At 36.7% G+C, this 16,765-nt stretch overlaps 1 protein-coding gene across 1 annotated transcript in view; it reads left to right on the top strand.

The window, feature by feature from the left end:
- Positions 1-16,765, top strand: part of OVCH1 (ovochymase 1) — a 77,263-nt gene that overhangs the window by 53,988 nt on the left and 6,510 nt on the right. Inside the window, exons 22-23 of the mRNA XM_043564256.1 lie at positions 544-679; positions 1,480-1,619. Coding sequence (XP_043420191.1) covers positions 544-679; positions 1,480-1,619 — 276 coding nt within the window. The remainder of the gene's footprint in view (positions 1-543; positions 680-1,479; positions 1,620-16,765) is intronic.

Below are 16,765 nucleotides of genomic sequence, written 5' to 3'. Positions count from 1 at the left end.
TGTACATATCATGTGAAAGAGTTTTCCTAAAAAACTTTATTAAGAATGTTGCTTTTGGGGTGCCTGGGTGGCTCAGTAGGTTGAGCATCCGACTTCAGCTCAGGGCATGATCTCACAGTTCATGAGCTTGAGTCCTGCGTTGGACAGTGTGCTGACAGCTTAGAGCCTGGAGCCTGCTTCAGATCCTGTGTCTGCTCTCTCTCTGCCCCTCCCCCACTCATGCTTACTTGCTCTCTCTCTCTCTCTCTCTCTCAGTAAATAAGTAAATAAACATTAAAGAAAAATAATGTTGCTTTTAGTTGGAACTGTGCAGAGAGCTAGCATTATTTATAGTTTTTCCACGTTATCTTTCATTGACTTAAGTCTACCCCAAGGATAATTTCAAGAAAAGTGCTGCTCTCTGATGGAGACTTTTCAGTGAGGCTAACCACTTCCTGTTAACTTTTTTCTAAAACTGAGAGAAAAAGTGACTGATCTGAAATGGCATATAATAAGCCTCTCAAAAATTAATTTTATTTTCATGGCCTTTTTAAAAATATTTAGGTCCAAAGGGCAGTAAAACTCCCAAACTTCTCCAAAGTTCAAACCAAGAACATGTGGCCACTTATGAGGATGTTATTCTGACTGAACCAGGAGGAATCATACAGATCCCAAGATACTCTCACAGAACCACTATGAGGTGAGGAAGGGATGCTTATTATGTTGAAGGAATGACCACTTGACAAACTGCAACACTTGCTTAATCATTATTTTCCACCTCCTCTCCTTGAAGAATAGCCTTTGAGGTAATCCCTGCTCTAAGGCCTTCAGCATTTAAAAACTGAACATAAGATTATCCCTATACAAAAACTGAATGTAAGATTATCCCTGCTGATAAATTGTGCACTTTCTCAAAAGAAGGGATCGTTTATTAGGTAAAGTGGAAAGTCACATCTCTGTCAAAGGGTTTTGGAGACTGAAATAATGTACATAAAATCTTCTAGAACATATTAGGTACTCAATAAATGATTCTTAAATTGCCAAAATAGAGAACTTTCCTTGAATTAAACAAGAGAATAAATTTAAAGTGTGATGTGAGGAGTGAAGATTGGTATAATATCAATCCTAAGTAAATTTATGTGTTTTAGGGGAGTTTGGGGCAAATTCAGGCAAAAGTAGATCCTTAACTCACAGATTGCCAATTAGAATTTAGAGGAGTACATGTGATTGACCAACCATTTGCCATGATGGGTGAACTTAATTAACGCTTTTGATAAATTAGATATTAGAAATATTTTTTAATTGTTACAGTTTAAAGTAAAAATCTTTCTTTCACCCATGCACAAAGATTGAGTCAGTAACAATGATACATAAAATTCTGAACAAAGTAAATAACAGTATGTGCCGTTTGGAAATCATTCCTGACTTTCTTTTATCAAAGTAAATAACATTATGTTTCATTTGGAAATCATTCCTGACTTTCTTTTATCTGTGCCACAGTTGCCACTGGAAGTTATTAGCCCCTTTAGATCACATCATTCGCCTTGATATTATCAACTTCCAGATGAAGTCGACACCCTTGGCCTGTCAGGGTCATATATGGGTTTATGAAGGATTTGGATCAGGCAAAAAATTAATAGGTAACTAATGTCCCATGAAGAACTGTGTTCTTGATTTTTTATGAAATATTCTCATATTGTTTTGTATTCAGTGTGACTTACAGATGATGTTAATTATGTAGTATTGAAATAGCCTTAGTATTTTTTAGATTTGTAATTGAGATTAAGCTAACGCTCAGATGGAGTTAAAAACAAAACCCAACTATATGCTGCTTACCTGGGTCATACCTAGATTAAATTTTCCCAGAAGTACTGAAAATAAGGGATGGATAGATAAGGGAGTTTTAGGCAATTGAAACACAAGAAAATTAAGACTGTAATATTAATCAGGCAAACTAATTTCCACCAGAAAAGGCATTAAGTGGGTTTATCAATTAGATAGTAGCTGGAAACCTCATTACAGTGACTTAAATTTATTTTTCTGAAAGAAATATCCAGAGTTTTGTAGATGTACTGCTAATTCAGCAGTTCAACTCTGTCAAGACTAAGGTTAGGGCAGTTCTCTTGGCCATTCCCTAATGGTCCCATAATGGCTATTTCAGTTCTCACCATTACATAGAGAAAAAAGGAAGGGACACAGAGGAGTGTCACCATTGAGAAAACAAACACATTTTCAAGAACCCTGTGGCAGATTTAAGCCTCTCTGGCCAGATTTGTCACATAGCCACACCCAGCTGAGAGATGACTAGAGACAAAGGGAATAAAATGGGACTTCAATTGGCTGACCAGCCTTCCCCTATGTGATGTGATGTAGCAGTCCAGATGGAAATCTGATAGTGCTGTATCCAGGTCTCACTTCTACCTCATAGTAAATGATTTGGGGGGCGTTCCCAAAGCTTTCTCAGACTCTGTTTCTTGAATTGTGACAAGAGAATAATAATAACTGCCTTGGCTCTTCAGGTAATTTACAATTTACCCCCCACTGTCACTACCACCGATTTACTTAGGCATACCTATGCCTGATGAAACCAGCTGACTGCCGACAGGAAGAGGAGGTGTGGCATGTTGCTGGCCTTTGACTCCCTAAGAAAGGCCCAGATGCCAGTGTTCCTCTCTCCCTCCCTAGGTGTAGGATCTTGCCAGAATTGATAAAAGAGCCAATTGCTAATACACTGTCCTTTTATTCTTTGAACTTACGTTACCATCCCAGAAGTAGGTGCATTCAAAATCTTTGTATTTCTACTTGAGGAAATGTTAATAAACACTGATAGTTCCTGGTTGCTGAGCCCATTTAGCACCAACAAGGCCACAGCTTATTATGGGGAGAATGCAGACTCTGTGCCCGGGATCCTTGGAAATTATCTACACTTCTTCCTTTCCTGCCTTATAAGATGTTTTACTTGTACTGCCAATGAGATTGTTTTGGGAATTAAATGAAAGAATGCATGTTTATCAATATAAAAGAGAGCAAGCTTCTGCTGTCTTTGAATTATAAACATACGTTTTCATTCCTACTCTTAAAATTGTGTTGCTTAGAAGAAAAGATTAGACTGATGTTTTGCTAATGCCTCTCCATGAATGCATGGTCAGAGTACACAAAGTTTGAAAGAACAGAGAAATAAAAAAGAGGGGAGAGTATATTAGCTAGTCAGTTATAATTCAGAATGTTAATGGAACTATATACCTGTTTATCTTAGAATAAGTTCATAAAATATATGTACTATTTCCTACTTCCTAAAATTTCAATTTTTGCAAATTAAATATACAAGTTCTGGGGGTTAACTCAGTGCTTAAGGTCAGTAGGTTACTCACTATTAAACATAGCCAAATATGATTTATCTTAAGAATGCAAGGATAGTTTAATATTGAAAAATGTATTATATAGAACTATGTTACATAAGGAAAAATGTATATAAATTAAACATACAGCGATTATACCCTTAAAACCATACCAGTAAAATTAATAGAAGATAGAATGGAAAAATCATTATAATTAGCAACAAAAAACTATAAGAATATCTGTTAAGGAAAATTCAACCAAATAAATGTGAAGACTTAATTGTCTTTATTAAGGGACTCCTGCCTTGGGCAGCATTCCATCTGGTAAGTAGAGAGATACTCTGAGGAGCTATACAAAATGGAAGGGCTTTATAGACAAAAAAAAGAGCAGGACAGTTAGCAAAAGAAAAGAGACTCTTATACAGATTACTTCCTCTTCCTCTGGGGAATGGAGAGGGCCCATATGACACATTACTTCATTGGTACTAACCAGAATATTCCCGACTGACTGGTTAAGACTGCATTTTCTGGGGAGGTTGAACTGCAATTGGGTTAGGTATTAAACCCCAGTTTAGTGACATGGCCTCACATAAATGACTCCATTTTGGGCTTGTTGATTTCTTTTTTGACATAACCCTAAAATTAACTGTGAGATTTATTGTGCAAATATAAAACTTTACACACATACACACAAACATACAGATAGGAATGGAGAAATGTACCATATTCTAAACCTGGAAGACAGAATTAACATTAATTCACACTAAATTAATATATAAATATAGTATATTTCCCAGAAAAATCCCATAGGAATTTTTTTTTCAGAGAGTGAGGAAGAAACTGATAATAACTATCTGTACAATAAATAGGACTATCTGAAAATGTTTTGAGAGACTGTCTTGATTAAATTTCAAGTTAAAACCAGAGTCCCCAAAGGTTTTGATTTTTTTTGTGATGAGGTACATTATCAGATATTAAAACATACTTTAAAACAATGATAATTAAAACAGACTAGTACATACACACAGAAACACACATGAGTAGAAATAAATAGACCAAAAGGGGGGCACCTGGGTGGCGCAGTCGGTTAAGCGTCCGACTTCAGCCAGGTTGCGATCTCGCGGTCCGTGAGTTCGAGCCCCGCGTCAGGCTCTGGGCTGATGGCTCAGAACCTGGAGCCTGTTTCCGATTCTGTGTCTCCCTCTCTCTCTGCCCCTCCCCCATTCATGCTCTGTCTCTCTCTGTCCCAAAAATAAATAAATGTTGAAAAAAAAATTAAAAAAAAAAATAGACCAAAAGGGAACGTATAAGAAATTTGGCTTTACAAATCAGAGAGGAAAATATAAATTATATTTTTCATAATTTTGTACAAGAGCTGATTGAAAAGAGTTAAACATTTTTCTTAAGCCATACAAAGTAGAAAAAATGGGTAAATATTTATTGATGGAGAAGGACCTTCTCATATAAAAGCAATGGAAGAAACAGGAAATTGTCAATAAATTCCTGGAAAATTAAAAACCTCTACCCCAATAGGAACAAAATTTAAAAACAACAAACTTGAGATTTTCAACAGCTCTGAGAAAAGTTTAAGGTAAATAACGTAGGGAATGTTAACAAATCAGTATTAAAATTTTTCAAATCTGTAAAAATAAATGTATAAGCTCCAATATCTTTGGGTCACTCAGCTGTGATTAAATTTCAAGTTAAAACCAGAATCTCCAAAGCTTTGATTTTTATTCTGTTCATTTTACAAGAAATGACAAACTATGGATCCACATGATCTTGAAAGCATAAAGCCCTGATTAACCATTAGCCTCTTTTCACAGATAAGAAAGGTTAGTGAATATTCTCATATCAGTTACTATGCAATCTGAAGTAAATCTCTTACTTTGTTTCTTGACACAATGAAGTTGATTCTATGGCCATCTGTTTACTAAAAAGGGCAGAGTTCCTCTGTAATAGTGAAAAGCTTAATTCTTAGAATTGTTGACTTGAAACTTTGATACTATTGAGTGTTTAGAGCAAACTACCTTTGTTAGAATGTTTCAGAAAATACTACGTATGGTCACTTAAAGTTAGAAATGGTTTGTCATGGGAAGCATGCTAATTGCTACATCTTGCCTCTTACTCATTTAGCTATGCTATAGATATAGTTCCCTAGATATAGATACATAGTCCCTGAGGATTTAGCTAGACCACATCATCTTCTTTTATAATACATCACTTTAAAGAGATCTACCTAGTGGCACCTGGCTGGCTCAGTCAATGGAGCATGCAACTCTTGATCACGGGGTTGTGAGTTCGAGCCTCACATCAGGTGTAGAGATTACTTAAAAATTAAAAAACAAACAAACAAAAAAAAACCCCACAAACTTAAAAAAAAAAAAAAAGAGAGAGATCTATCTAGGTTATTTGCAGACATTGTAAGAACTGAGTCCTGTGTTTTGTTTGGTTTAGGACCCCTTCCTTAGAACTGCTTAGATTCCAGGAATCTGGAACATCTTTCTTTCTATTCTAACTGGGTTTTATTCTGCTTAATTTTCTCATTTTTATATTCTTGGGAGTGCATGCAGTATAATTTTGTAATTTCAAAAACAGGATTGTTTTTCTCCTACTTTGTTCAATAACCTTTGCTTTGATGAATAGTAAGTTTGTGTATGCTTCTTTGTTTTTTTCTTTATTTTGGGCCAGGAAAATTATGTGCAGGAAATTCTCCTTCATTAAAATCTCGTGGTCCTCTAATGATGTTGATTTTCACATACAATGTCAGTTTGGGGTTGGAAGAATTTTCTTTGAGATATTCTTTTCATATTCCTGGTAAGTCTATTGCTTTCATATATGTTTATGAATGTATTTTTGTTTGTTTTGTGCTTTATTAGGAAAAATCTGTCATTAAATAAACAGATTGAATTCTCTATTAGTCAGCTTTAGGGGAGAAGAAAAGACAGTGTTTAAAGTATGACTTCTGCAATTTGTGGAGGCCTCCAGCTAAACCTCTATAAAGTATAATATCAATCAGATTTATCATTTTTTTCTTATAGCACCTAAGAATTTTGTCTATTTTTCTGGATATTTAGGTAATTATAAAAATATAGTAGGAAACTTTTTCCTTAGCATTAAAGTTTCAGAAAGTTTTTCTCTTTTGAAATTAATTTCCTTAATGTGCTAATATCAAGAGCAATTTGTTGTTTTTCATTTTTTTGGTGGCTAGTTCATTTATATTGGTTGCAGTCAGATTATTTAAAAATATGCTTTGGCCTACATTCCCATGGTTTGGGTGAAGACACCGATAACATTATGAAAAATCAGAACTATTAATCTAGAACTATTGCAAATCATAGAAATTGGGTATCATGGAGAAAACATTTGCAACTTGGAAGTTATTAGAATTGCTTCCATCCTTAAGATTAATCAATTTAGGCGCACCTGGGTGGCTGAGTCAGTTAAGCATCTGACTCTTGATTTTGGCTCAGGTCATGATCTCACAGTTCATGAGACTGACCCCTGAGTGGGGTTCCACACTCAGTGTGGAGCCTGCTTGGGACTCTCTGTCTCCATTCTCTCTCTGCCCCTCCACCTCCTCTCTTTCTCTCTAAAGTAAATAAACTTTTAATAAGAGATTAATCAATTTATACTCATTAAAAAATGTAATTGGAATACAATTGGAGACACATTTCTACTAAAAGTATCTAATTTAGTCTGGTAACAGTCTCTGCCCTAGTAGAGTTTATAGTCTAGTGGAGGAGATAGTAATCAAATAATCACACAGTATAGAGTGAGGAAAGAACTGTACTGTTTTGAAGGAAAAATATGATATGCAAAAACAATATACAATGGAGGGATCTTGTTTAGTTTGGTAAAGGATGGTAATAGAATTATAGGAAAACAAGGTTTGTTTGTTCTCTTATCACAAAGGCCATAAAATTTATTTCTACTTACTGTCTCCTCCTTTGCTCTCTCATTATTTTCTTAAATCCATTCCCATAGGGCTTTTTTTTTGTTACCATTCCACAGGCATTGGACTTAGCAAAGTTACTAATGACATCCCCACGTCCAGATCCAACAGTTCCTTCTCAGCCCCAACAGCATTTGGCCCAGATAAGCTCACCTTCCTTTTGGAATCTATTTGTCTTGGCCTGAAGGAAACCACTCTCTGGCTGTTGTCTTACCTCACTGGTCTCCTTCAATGTCTCTTGGCTGGTTGCTCTTCGTTTTCTCTACCACTAAAGGTAGAGGTGTCCCTGGACCCAGTCTTAGACTCTCATTTCTTCTTTACCTGTACTCACTCCTTAGTGACCTCACCCAATTCCTAGATTTCAATACCATCAGTACACAAATAACTCCCAAATGTAGTCCCAAATTCTTTTTTATTTTTGACCTCCAGCACTGTATCACCAATCACCTCCCTCTCCACTTGGATATCTAATAAGCATTTCAAATTTAATGTGACCAAAATTGAACTCTGAATTTCTTACCCTGACTCCAGATTCCTTCCTTCACCAATATTTCCCATCTCAGTGGATGACAACTCCCATTTATTAATTAATTGTTCGAGGTAAGGATATTGGTCGTTCTTGACTTATCTTCTCATATCCCATATTGTGTATAGTTAATCTGTGAGCTTTCCAGCAAGTAGTTCTGAGCAGTTCTACCGTAGCATCCTGATACAAGTCTTTGTTTAGTCTGTTTTACTCATAACACCTAGAATGACTATTTTAAAATGAATAATTCAGATTGTCATGTTACTCCTCGCTTATAATCCTCCGATGTTTTCCCAGCTCATTCAAAGTCCTTAGAGTGGTCTACAAGATGCTATATAATTTGGATCTCAGCCACCTCCTTCACTTCTTCTCCTATCATTTTCCCCTATGCTCACTCTGCACTAGCATACCACTGTCTTGCTGTTCCTCAGTGCCGCCAAACATACCCCACTGTGGTTATTTCCAAAACCTACAACCGTGCCTAGTAAATAGTGTGCAACAATTGTTTGAGTAAAGGAAATGACATTTCAGCTGGGGCCAATTAGGGAGAAGAGGGTAAGGAGGTAGCTCCATATCCAGTGAATGAGTAAGAAATGCATCCGTTTACTAATGGGAATCCTCCTGGCTGAGAACCAGTGTATGGGTAGGTGTCAACTCAGGAGCCCATTATTACATATATTCAATTTATGTGTTCAGGTAAACATAGAAAACCTTTAGTGTAGACATTTTTCAATGACAGCAAAATGTATACCCCGTGTGTAGTTTTTAAAGATCTGACTCATCTTTCATATTTTGAAATTACAAATTAAAATACATTGGTACAAATGATGTTACATCTATGTGGATCAAATATATAGAATCATTAAAATTTATGTGAAATATTTAGTATGGAAAAATAGTCACAATAAATTAAGTGGAGGAAAATGGTTTTAATGGCGTAAAGTGGCATACAACTTTTTAAAATATTGTATATATGCCATAGGAAAGACTTTGCCAGATTTGTTAAAATATGAGTATTGGTTACTTACTGGATGGTACTACAAGAGATTTTTTTATCTTCTTTGGATTCTGTATTTTGAAATTTTTTGCGAGGTTCATGTATCACTTTTATAATCAGAAGAATAAAGGAATATAAAATATTTAGTTGGATGCATTGATGCTGAGTATTCTCTTATTCTAGATTCCATGAAAGGAAAAATTAAAGTTAATGATCAAGGTAAGACCATAAAAGTAGATAAGGAATCCAGCTGGCTTGCTTTGGTTATATGATATTGTGAAAATAGAGTGGAAGATGACTGCCGCTAAACACAATTTAGTAAGAAGTGTACTTTGACTTGTCAAACACTTTCAGGTATTTGTGGCCTGATTCTAGTCACTTTATAGTAAAATGTGTATTTGTATTAATCTCCTTAGGTCAAATTTTGCACTTGATCTTAGCCAAAAGGCCGAGAAGCGATCCTTATGTCAAATTTTGGGGGTAGTGGAGACCTGGGGCACATTAGGGAACTGAGGGTGAGGAGGTAGCACCTTATTCAATTAATAGGTGAGAAACCCATCTGTTTTGTCTATGGAATCCTCGTAGCTGTTTCAAGTCTATTCATTGCCATTCTTTCCATATATTTTATGTCTTTTGGATTACATGTATATTTTTGCTGTTTTTCTTTGCTGGACCATTGCAGAATGAAACTGAGATGTTAAGATTATTGATGAAGTAAATCAGTTTTTGGATGTAATTAATTTTAGGTTGGATGATACCTATAACGTTTGGAGTAGGCCCCAAACGTCACTGACTTCTTCAGTTCTCTTTTTGGTGTAGCCCCTTAGCCCTTGTGAATCTTAATTTCTATATTTCAGCTATCTGAACACTACCTGAGTTTCCCTAACTAGTAAATGTTTGCACTTGAATTGTACATGCTGTGAGGCTGAACTTTAGGAGCACATAATTTATTCAGGAATTCAATCTAACTGAGTACCCAGATCAACTTCTCAATCTGCTTCCCTTGTTCTCCGTTCCCACTTTGTGGTGTCGAAGTTATCTTTTCCTGCACTGTGTGGGAAATGAAATATTGCTGTGGTAGTTACAAATCTGGGGAAGTCCTACAAGTCTCAGGACATATCTATTGCATATCAAAGTGATAGATCACTTATCTGTGGACTAAAGATTATAAAATCTATTTCTCCTGACTGTGAACATTAAGTAAGATTGTGTATTAAATATAAGCAACAAAACTACACTGAACTGTAGATGGTGGGTGGTTTAGTGGTTCACAGTTTGTGAACTGATGTCAAATGAGTTCAGTCTGCCTGCTTCTGGAGAAGTCGGTTTTTCAAAACAAAAGTCATTTGGAACTGTGGGTATGAAGGAGGAGTGACAGAAATTAAAGCACACTGCAGTTTAGGTTGTAATAACCTGGTTGTCATTACAACTAGACTCAGAAAATAACTCTACTCTTTGATTATTGTGTTAAATATTTTATTTATTTATTTATTTTGCCTCAGGATGTCCAGTATTGGATTTGATCTCAGTTAGTTCTACTGAGATCACATCTCCCAATTATCCTCACATTTATCCCAACATGCTGAACTGCACTTGGATTTTTTATTCCGCATCAGGAAATAAAATGAAGGCAGTGATTAAAGACTTTACAACAGAAGAATCTTGGAACTGTGAGTGGGATTATGTCAGTATTTATGATGGACCAGATCAGCAATCAAGATTACTTGGTAAACTGATCTTTCTTCAATGGCCTACATTAAGTGGCATTTATATAATGCATATATGTGGAAAACATGACCTACATTTGCCTTAGGAAACATGTAATTTGTTGTCAGTGATTTTTCATGAGATCCTTCATCAGAATCCCAAAGAAGTATTAATTGAGCACAATGGGATGAGCTTGAGACCACTGGACTCCCTGGATCTTTACCTGTAACGCCAGCTCTTCCTGATTTTAGCTGATTCCTGTCTCATTTTACCATTAGGGGGTGCTCTGATTCTGTTTTTTCTCTGGAAGTCCTGTATTTTAAGAGGTTCAATTACTGTACTGCATTTTTAGGTAACTTTTTGAAAATTTGTTTACTCAGGTTTCATCCTCACAGTAAGAGTGGCCCTTTTTAGACACAGGGTAAATATAAAAGGCAAAAAAGTCCAATTAGCTTGAATAATCTTCAGAGGTTTATTGACCACATGGTGTCCATCACACTTGAATGTCAGGCAATGTCCTGCTCTCAGACCGAGTCATAGAAGAAAACTTTTCCAAAGATTTTATAATCCAATACTGTATCACCTTCTTCAGTCTCCAGCAAGTTCTCCTCAGGATGCCATTACAATCCACCTATCCCAAAGAGCAAGAGGAAAGTTTTGATACTACCTTTTTCTGAGACCTTGATCTCTAATGTGATATCATTTGATTTATAACACCAGCAAGCTCAGCAATTTGCTTTGAAATTCTAAAGGTACCTAACTTTTTCTTAACAGTAAATTTACTTCCTATCAAAGAATTTCAAGCCACTAATGTGGCGGGGGGCAGGAGGCAGAAAAACATATCAGTTCTCCTTGAGATTAATATAAGGTATCTATAGCATCAGACCCTGTAACCTTAACTCTCACCAATGTCCTACAGCCAAAGACCCCGGGATCACACCGTGGGGTATCTCAGAGAGAGTTAGAAAGAACCTAGTATGGGATTTGGGCTTTGGTTAGGTGGTTTTGGAGAGGGTCTAAGGAAGTAGACTTGGCTCAAGATTGGTTGCTGTTAAGAAGTACAGTAATTTTATGACAGGCATGTCAATCATAGGGAGGCCTGACTCGAACAAGGGTAAAACTGCACTTGGCAAAGAAGTGGCAAGCCCTCATTTTAGCCAAGACAGGTCGATGTTTGGTATTTTGGTGGTTGCACACAACCTTGTGTTTTGTCACACTTTATCATAGATTCAGAGAGTCCTATCTGATGTTGATGTTCTGTGAGAATGTTTATGTCTAACAGCAGAACAACATGGTCTAGTTGTGAGTGCCAAACCCATGTCTTTTTTTTTTATGTTTATTTTTGAGAGAGAGAGAAAGAGTAAGCAGGAGTATGAGTGAGGGAGGGTTAGAAAGAGAGGGAGACACAGAATTTGAAGCAGGCTCCAGGCTCTGAGCTGTCAGCACAGAGCCCTACATGGGGCTCAAACCCACAAACCATGAGATCATGACCTGAACCAAAGTCAGACACTTAACCAAGTGAGCCACCCAGGTGCCCCCACCAAACCCATTTCTGAATGTCAGGGGCTACTTTTCTCTGTCTTTAGTATTTTCAGTCTAGCAGTACTATTCCTCTGTAAAATTTCTGATAAATAAAAAATTCAGAAGTGTCAAATGATTATAAATAAGGCTACTCATATTTTTATTATTAGCTTCTATAACTCTCTATAAAAAGTAAGGAAGCCACAATTCGTTTGATAGTTAATACAATTTTATTTAACACAATTTTATATATTTATATAATTTATTTCCACAAAGCATACAATTTATGTAATCATTTTCAAACTAGTGAACATAGAACCCCATTGCCAATCTCCCAGATAAAATGGAACCACATTATCTTTTCTTAATAAATCTGTTTACCTAAGTAGAATTCACCAGGTTTTAGTTATTTGTGTAAGTGTAAATGGAGTGGTACGTAGCACCACCAATGGTTTCCATTGCAATGCTTTTATAATATCTTATTGAAAATATATTATCAAAATTAAGTTTCACCTGGTCTTTCATTTACCTACCCTATCTTACGAATGTAAGATATCCGTAACTAGTAAATACTACATTAAATGTACAGGTTAAATTCATTCATTACTAAGCATTTCCTAATAGGTTAGGCACACTGGAGACACAATGGTGAACAAGTCAGAAATGATCTCTGCCATTTTCTCTTGGAAAGACAGACGATAAATAAGAAGATGATAATTTGAGATAACAATAATCAAATAATTATTGATTGTCAGAAGTAATCTGAAGGAGTTAAGTTGCAGAGGAAGGGTACATGTCTTCAGTTCATTTAGGTATCTGTTCACATGTTACCTCATCTAAGGCCTCTATCACATGATGTAAGTAGGCCTCCTCTGTCTTCTTCTTGGCATTTATCAAGACCTAGCAAAGTATTCATTTATTTATAATCTGTCTCCTTCCACCAGAATGAAATGTCCTGAGAGCAGGACTTAGTCTCATATTCATTACTGTACCTCCAGCATTTGGGTAGAGTACTACCCAACACTTAGTAAATATTTGACGAAAAAAAAGTTGGTGAGAAAATGACCTTGAATTTGGGAAAAGCTTTGTAAATTGGGGAACTGTCAGGGGTCAGAGTGATTGGAGACTGAGGACAGACAGGAATGAGGTGGGCTGAAGGCCTTGCCGCTGTGCAGCTCAGGCTATGGTAATGAGTTTGGATTTTGTTCCAATCCAATGGGAGGTCATTAAAGATTTTTGACAAGGGTGTAATTTGAAGAATGCTCCTGCTGCTGGGTCGGGAGTGAGTTTTAGAGTGACAGGGTGAATATCTGAAGTTATGAGGCTCTTGTGTTATTCTACATCTGCACTGTCCAGTTCACGTTGTTTTTTACATTTAAATTAGTTAAATAAAGGGTGGTATTAGCCATGTTTAAGGGCTCATTGTTGCATGTAATAGTGGACAGCCCTCATTCAGAATGTTCCATCATTGCAGAATGTTCTATTTTATCTGTTTTAGACAATAGATAGATGTTGCCTTATAAGAGGATGGCAACTGTGGAGTGCAAGTGAAGTGGACAGATCTGGAGACAGAACTAATAGGATTTCTGGGTGAATTGCGTATGAAATTAAATGTGCAAATCAAGGATTACTCTGGAGTGAGAGGCTAGAGATGGTGGCATTTACAGAGATGGGGAATACTAGAGGAAGAAATAGACTCATGGGGAGATAGCTGTTTGTGCCATGTTACATTCTTAATGGCATAATACATCCTGGTTGAGTTGGTAGCTAAAGGTAGAACTCTGGAGCTAGAGGAAAAGATTGGGCTAGAGATGAAGATTTGAGACTTACCAGCTCCTTAACAGATTTCCTCAAGTGACCCTTTCTCGGACATCATTGATCTCCTCTACCACTCTCATCAGTTTCAAACATGTTCTAGTATTACCCATCATTTTAAATAAAATTGAACAAGAAATTTAGCTATTACCCCATTTCTCTGCTTCCCTTTACAGCAAAATCTCTTTCTTGGAGGCTGCTAGATTTAGAAAGTTTGTGGGATTGATGGCTAGAAGGTCATGGTGAAATCAAACAATTATAGTAGAGAAACACTGATAAGTTGGATAGATAGGAGGTGGTGATTTAGAAAGCAGGATGTTTGCAATAAAAATTTTAGAGATGTCAAATGACAAAATTTCAGCGCAGTGTTAGTAAAGGATTATAAGTAAAGGGAATTCGTTCCCTTGCATTAAATTTGGTGTTGGCACTTAGCAGGCATGCACTAGCTCAGTCTCACAAATCTTCATGGTCAGTGTCTAATATGCCTGGCTGTTGCCCTGCCATTCTGGTTATTAAATAGTAACATTAGTCAAGTGTTTAAGGAACACTGACAAACGGGAACACTGAAACAAACATAGAGAACAATGACCAGGATGCTGAAGGGTGTGGGTGCTTAGAAGTGTTTACCTTGGAGAAGACAGAAGGATCATTAAGTCTTCCTTTCAAATAGTTATGGAATTCCCAGAGAGACTCTCAGGCCATATATGAAATTTGTTCTGACTGATGATATCTAATAGTTATTGAATATTTACCATTATTCAGGCATGGTCCTACAAACTTATAACTGTCTCAATTTTCTTAACCATCCTGTAGAGGTAGGTTACATTTATCCTCATTTTAAATATAAAGAAACCGAGTCTCAAAATGATTAAGTAACTTGTTTCCAGTGACATAACTAATAAGTAGAGAAAATGGGATTCAAACCCAGCACTCTGATTCAAACACTTATATTCTTGGGTACTACACGAACCAGGGAGAAACTGTTACATTGATGTTTTCTGATCCAATGTGAGGAAGAACAGTCTAGCAATTAGAAGCGTTCAAAAAGAGAAAATGCTCATAAGTTCTACATCATATCTTCGAGGTGAGTAATCACATGTTCAGGGTTATTTTAGCAAGGACTCACAGTCAGATGAAAGATTGAACTAAATAGTCTCCAAGATTACATATTGACACTATTCCCTTCTCATCCAGGCACCCATTTTAAAACTACACATTTTAGGGGCGCCTGGGTGGCTTGGTCAGTTAAGCGTCCGACTTCGGCTCAGGTCATGATCTCACGGTCCGTGGGTTTGAGCCCCGCATTGGGCTCTGTGCTGACAGCTCAGAGCCTGGAGCCTGTTTCAGATTCTGTGTCTCCCTCTCTCTCTGCCCCTCCCCTGTTCATGCTCTGTCTCTCTCTGTCTCAAAAATAAATAAACATTAAAAAAAAAACTACACATTTTATAAATGTGTTATATTTCTAAGTTATGAATCGGAATACTGTATTTGACAGAACCAAGGATAGAGCCATATCCACACCATTAAGACCTTCCCTGCAGGTTAACGTTGTATGGTTATTTAATCTATTTCATCAACTGTGAAACTTCCTAGCCATATAATTATCTACTTACATTTTTTATCTGTTCACAAGGATATCATAAGATGCTATATTAAGTGCTTCACTGCAATCAAGATTCATTAAGTTTATCTCCTTCCCCTTAGCCATCGTCTAATTAGCTCTTTCAAAAAAAATGAAATTAGGTTACTTGAATGTGGCATGTTAAGAATCCCATGCTGGCTTCTCATGACCATGGATTCCTTCTCCACATGTTCAGCAACCATCTGTCTAATGATTTGCTGAAAGATTTTGGTGAGGTTTATTTTTATTTAAAAGCACTTATAGGGGCGCCTGGGTGGCGCAGTCGGTTAAGCGTCCGACTTCAGCCAGGTCACGATCTCGCGGTCCGGGAGTTCGAGCCCTGCGTCAGGCTCTGGGCTGATGGCTCAGAGCCTGGAGCCTGTTTCCAATTCTGTGTCTCCGTCTCTCTCTGCCCCTCCCCCGTTCATGCTCTGTCTCTCTCTGTCCCAAAAAATAAATAAACGTTGAAAAAAAAATTTTAAAAAAAGCACTTATAATACTTTGCAAATACCAACTCACACAATCCCATTTGAATATAATTTTTATCTCTATTATACAGATGGAAAAACTGAGGCAGAGAGGTTAAATAAATTGCCCAGTGCCACATGGTTAGGAAATAGCAGAGCTAGTCTAAACCAGTTTGGTTATAGTATCTGTACTTCTAAGCATTAAGCTACACGATTTCATTGACGTATGACTTTGGAAATCCTATATTTTGTTTTCTCTCTCTTCTCCCCAACTGCCCTCACCTCCAAATCTTTTTTTTTCATCAGTAGCATTTTCCCATTTACATTATTTTAAAACTTCTGGAGTGTTTGTTGACATAGGGTATCTCAGAAGTTCCCCATCAAATCCAGTTCATGAGACAGATTCTTTGAAGATAACAATGATGTGGAGGTTAACTATCCCCTATTCCCTATCTTTCTTTCTCAGATTTGTGAGACAACATTATCTTTAAAAAGGTGCATCAATAGTGTATCACTGTTTTATCTTGAGAGAACTTAAATTATAGCATGTACAGCTAAATTACAATAGATGTCCTATCACTGTCAGGACCACCTTTGCAACAACTTTTGAATTTCTGAATTAAGAAAGGATCATCATTAGTCTGCGTTTGGGCAGCCTGTGTGTCTCAGCCAGTTTGGGCTGCTATGACAAAAATACTGTAAACTGAATGGCTTAAACTACAAGCATTTATTTTTCACAGTTCTGGAGGCTTGGAAGTCTAAGATTTGGTGTCTAGTAAGAACTTACTTCCCAATCCATAGCTATCTTTTTGCTCTGTCCTCACATGGCAAAAAAAAAA

Source organism: Prionailurus bengalensis, chromosome B4 (assembly GCF_016509475.1).
Source record: "Prionailurus bengalensis isolate Pbe53 chromosome B4, Fcat_Pben_1.1_paternal_pri, whole genome shotgun sequence".
In the NCBI taxonomy this organism is placed as follows: Eukaryota; Metazoa; Chordata; class Mammalia; order Carnivora; family Felidae; genus Prionailurus; species Prionailurus bengalensis.
This window is presented reverse-complemented; position numbering and strand designations above follow the sequence as displayed.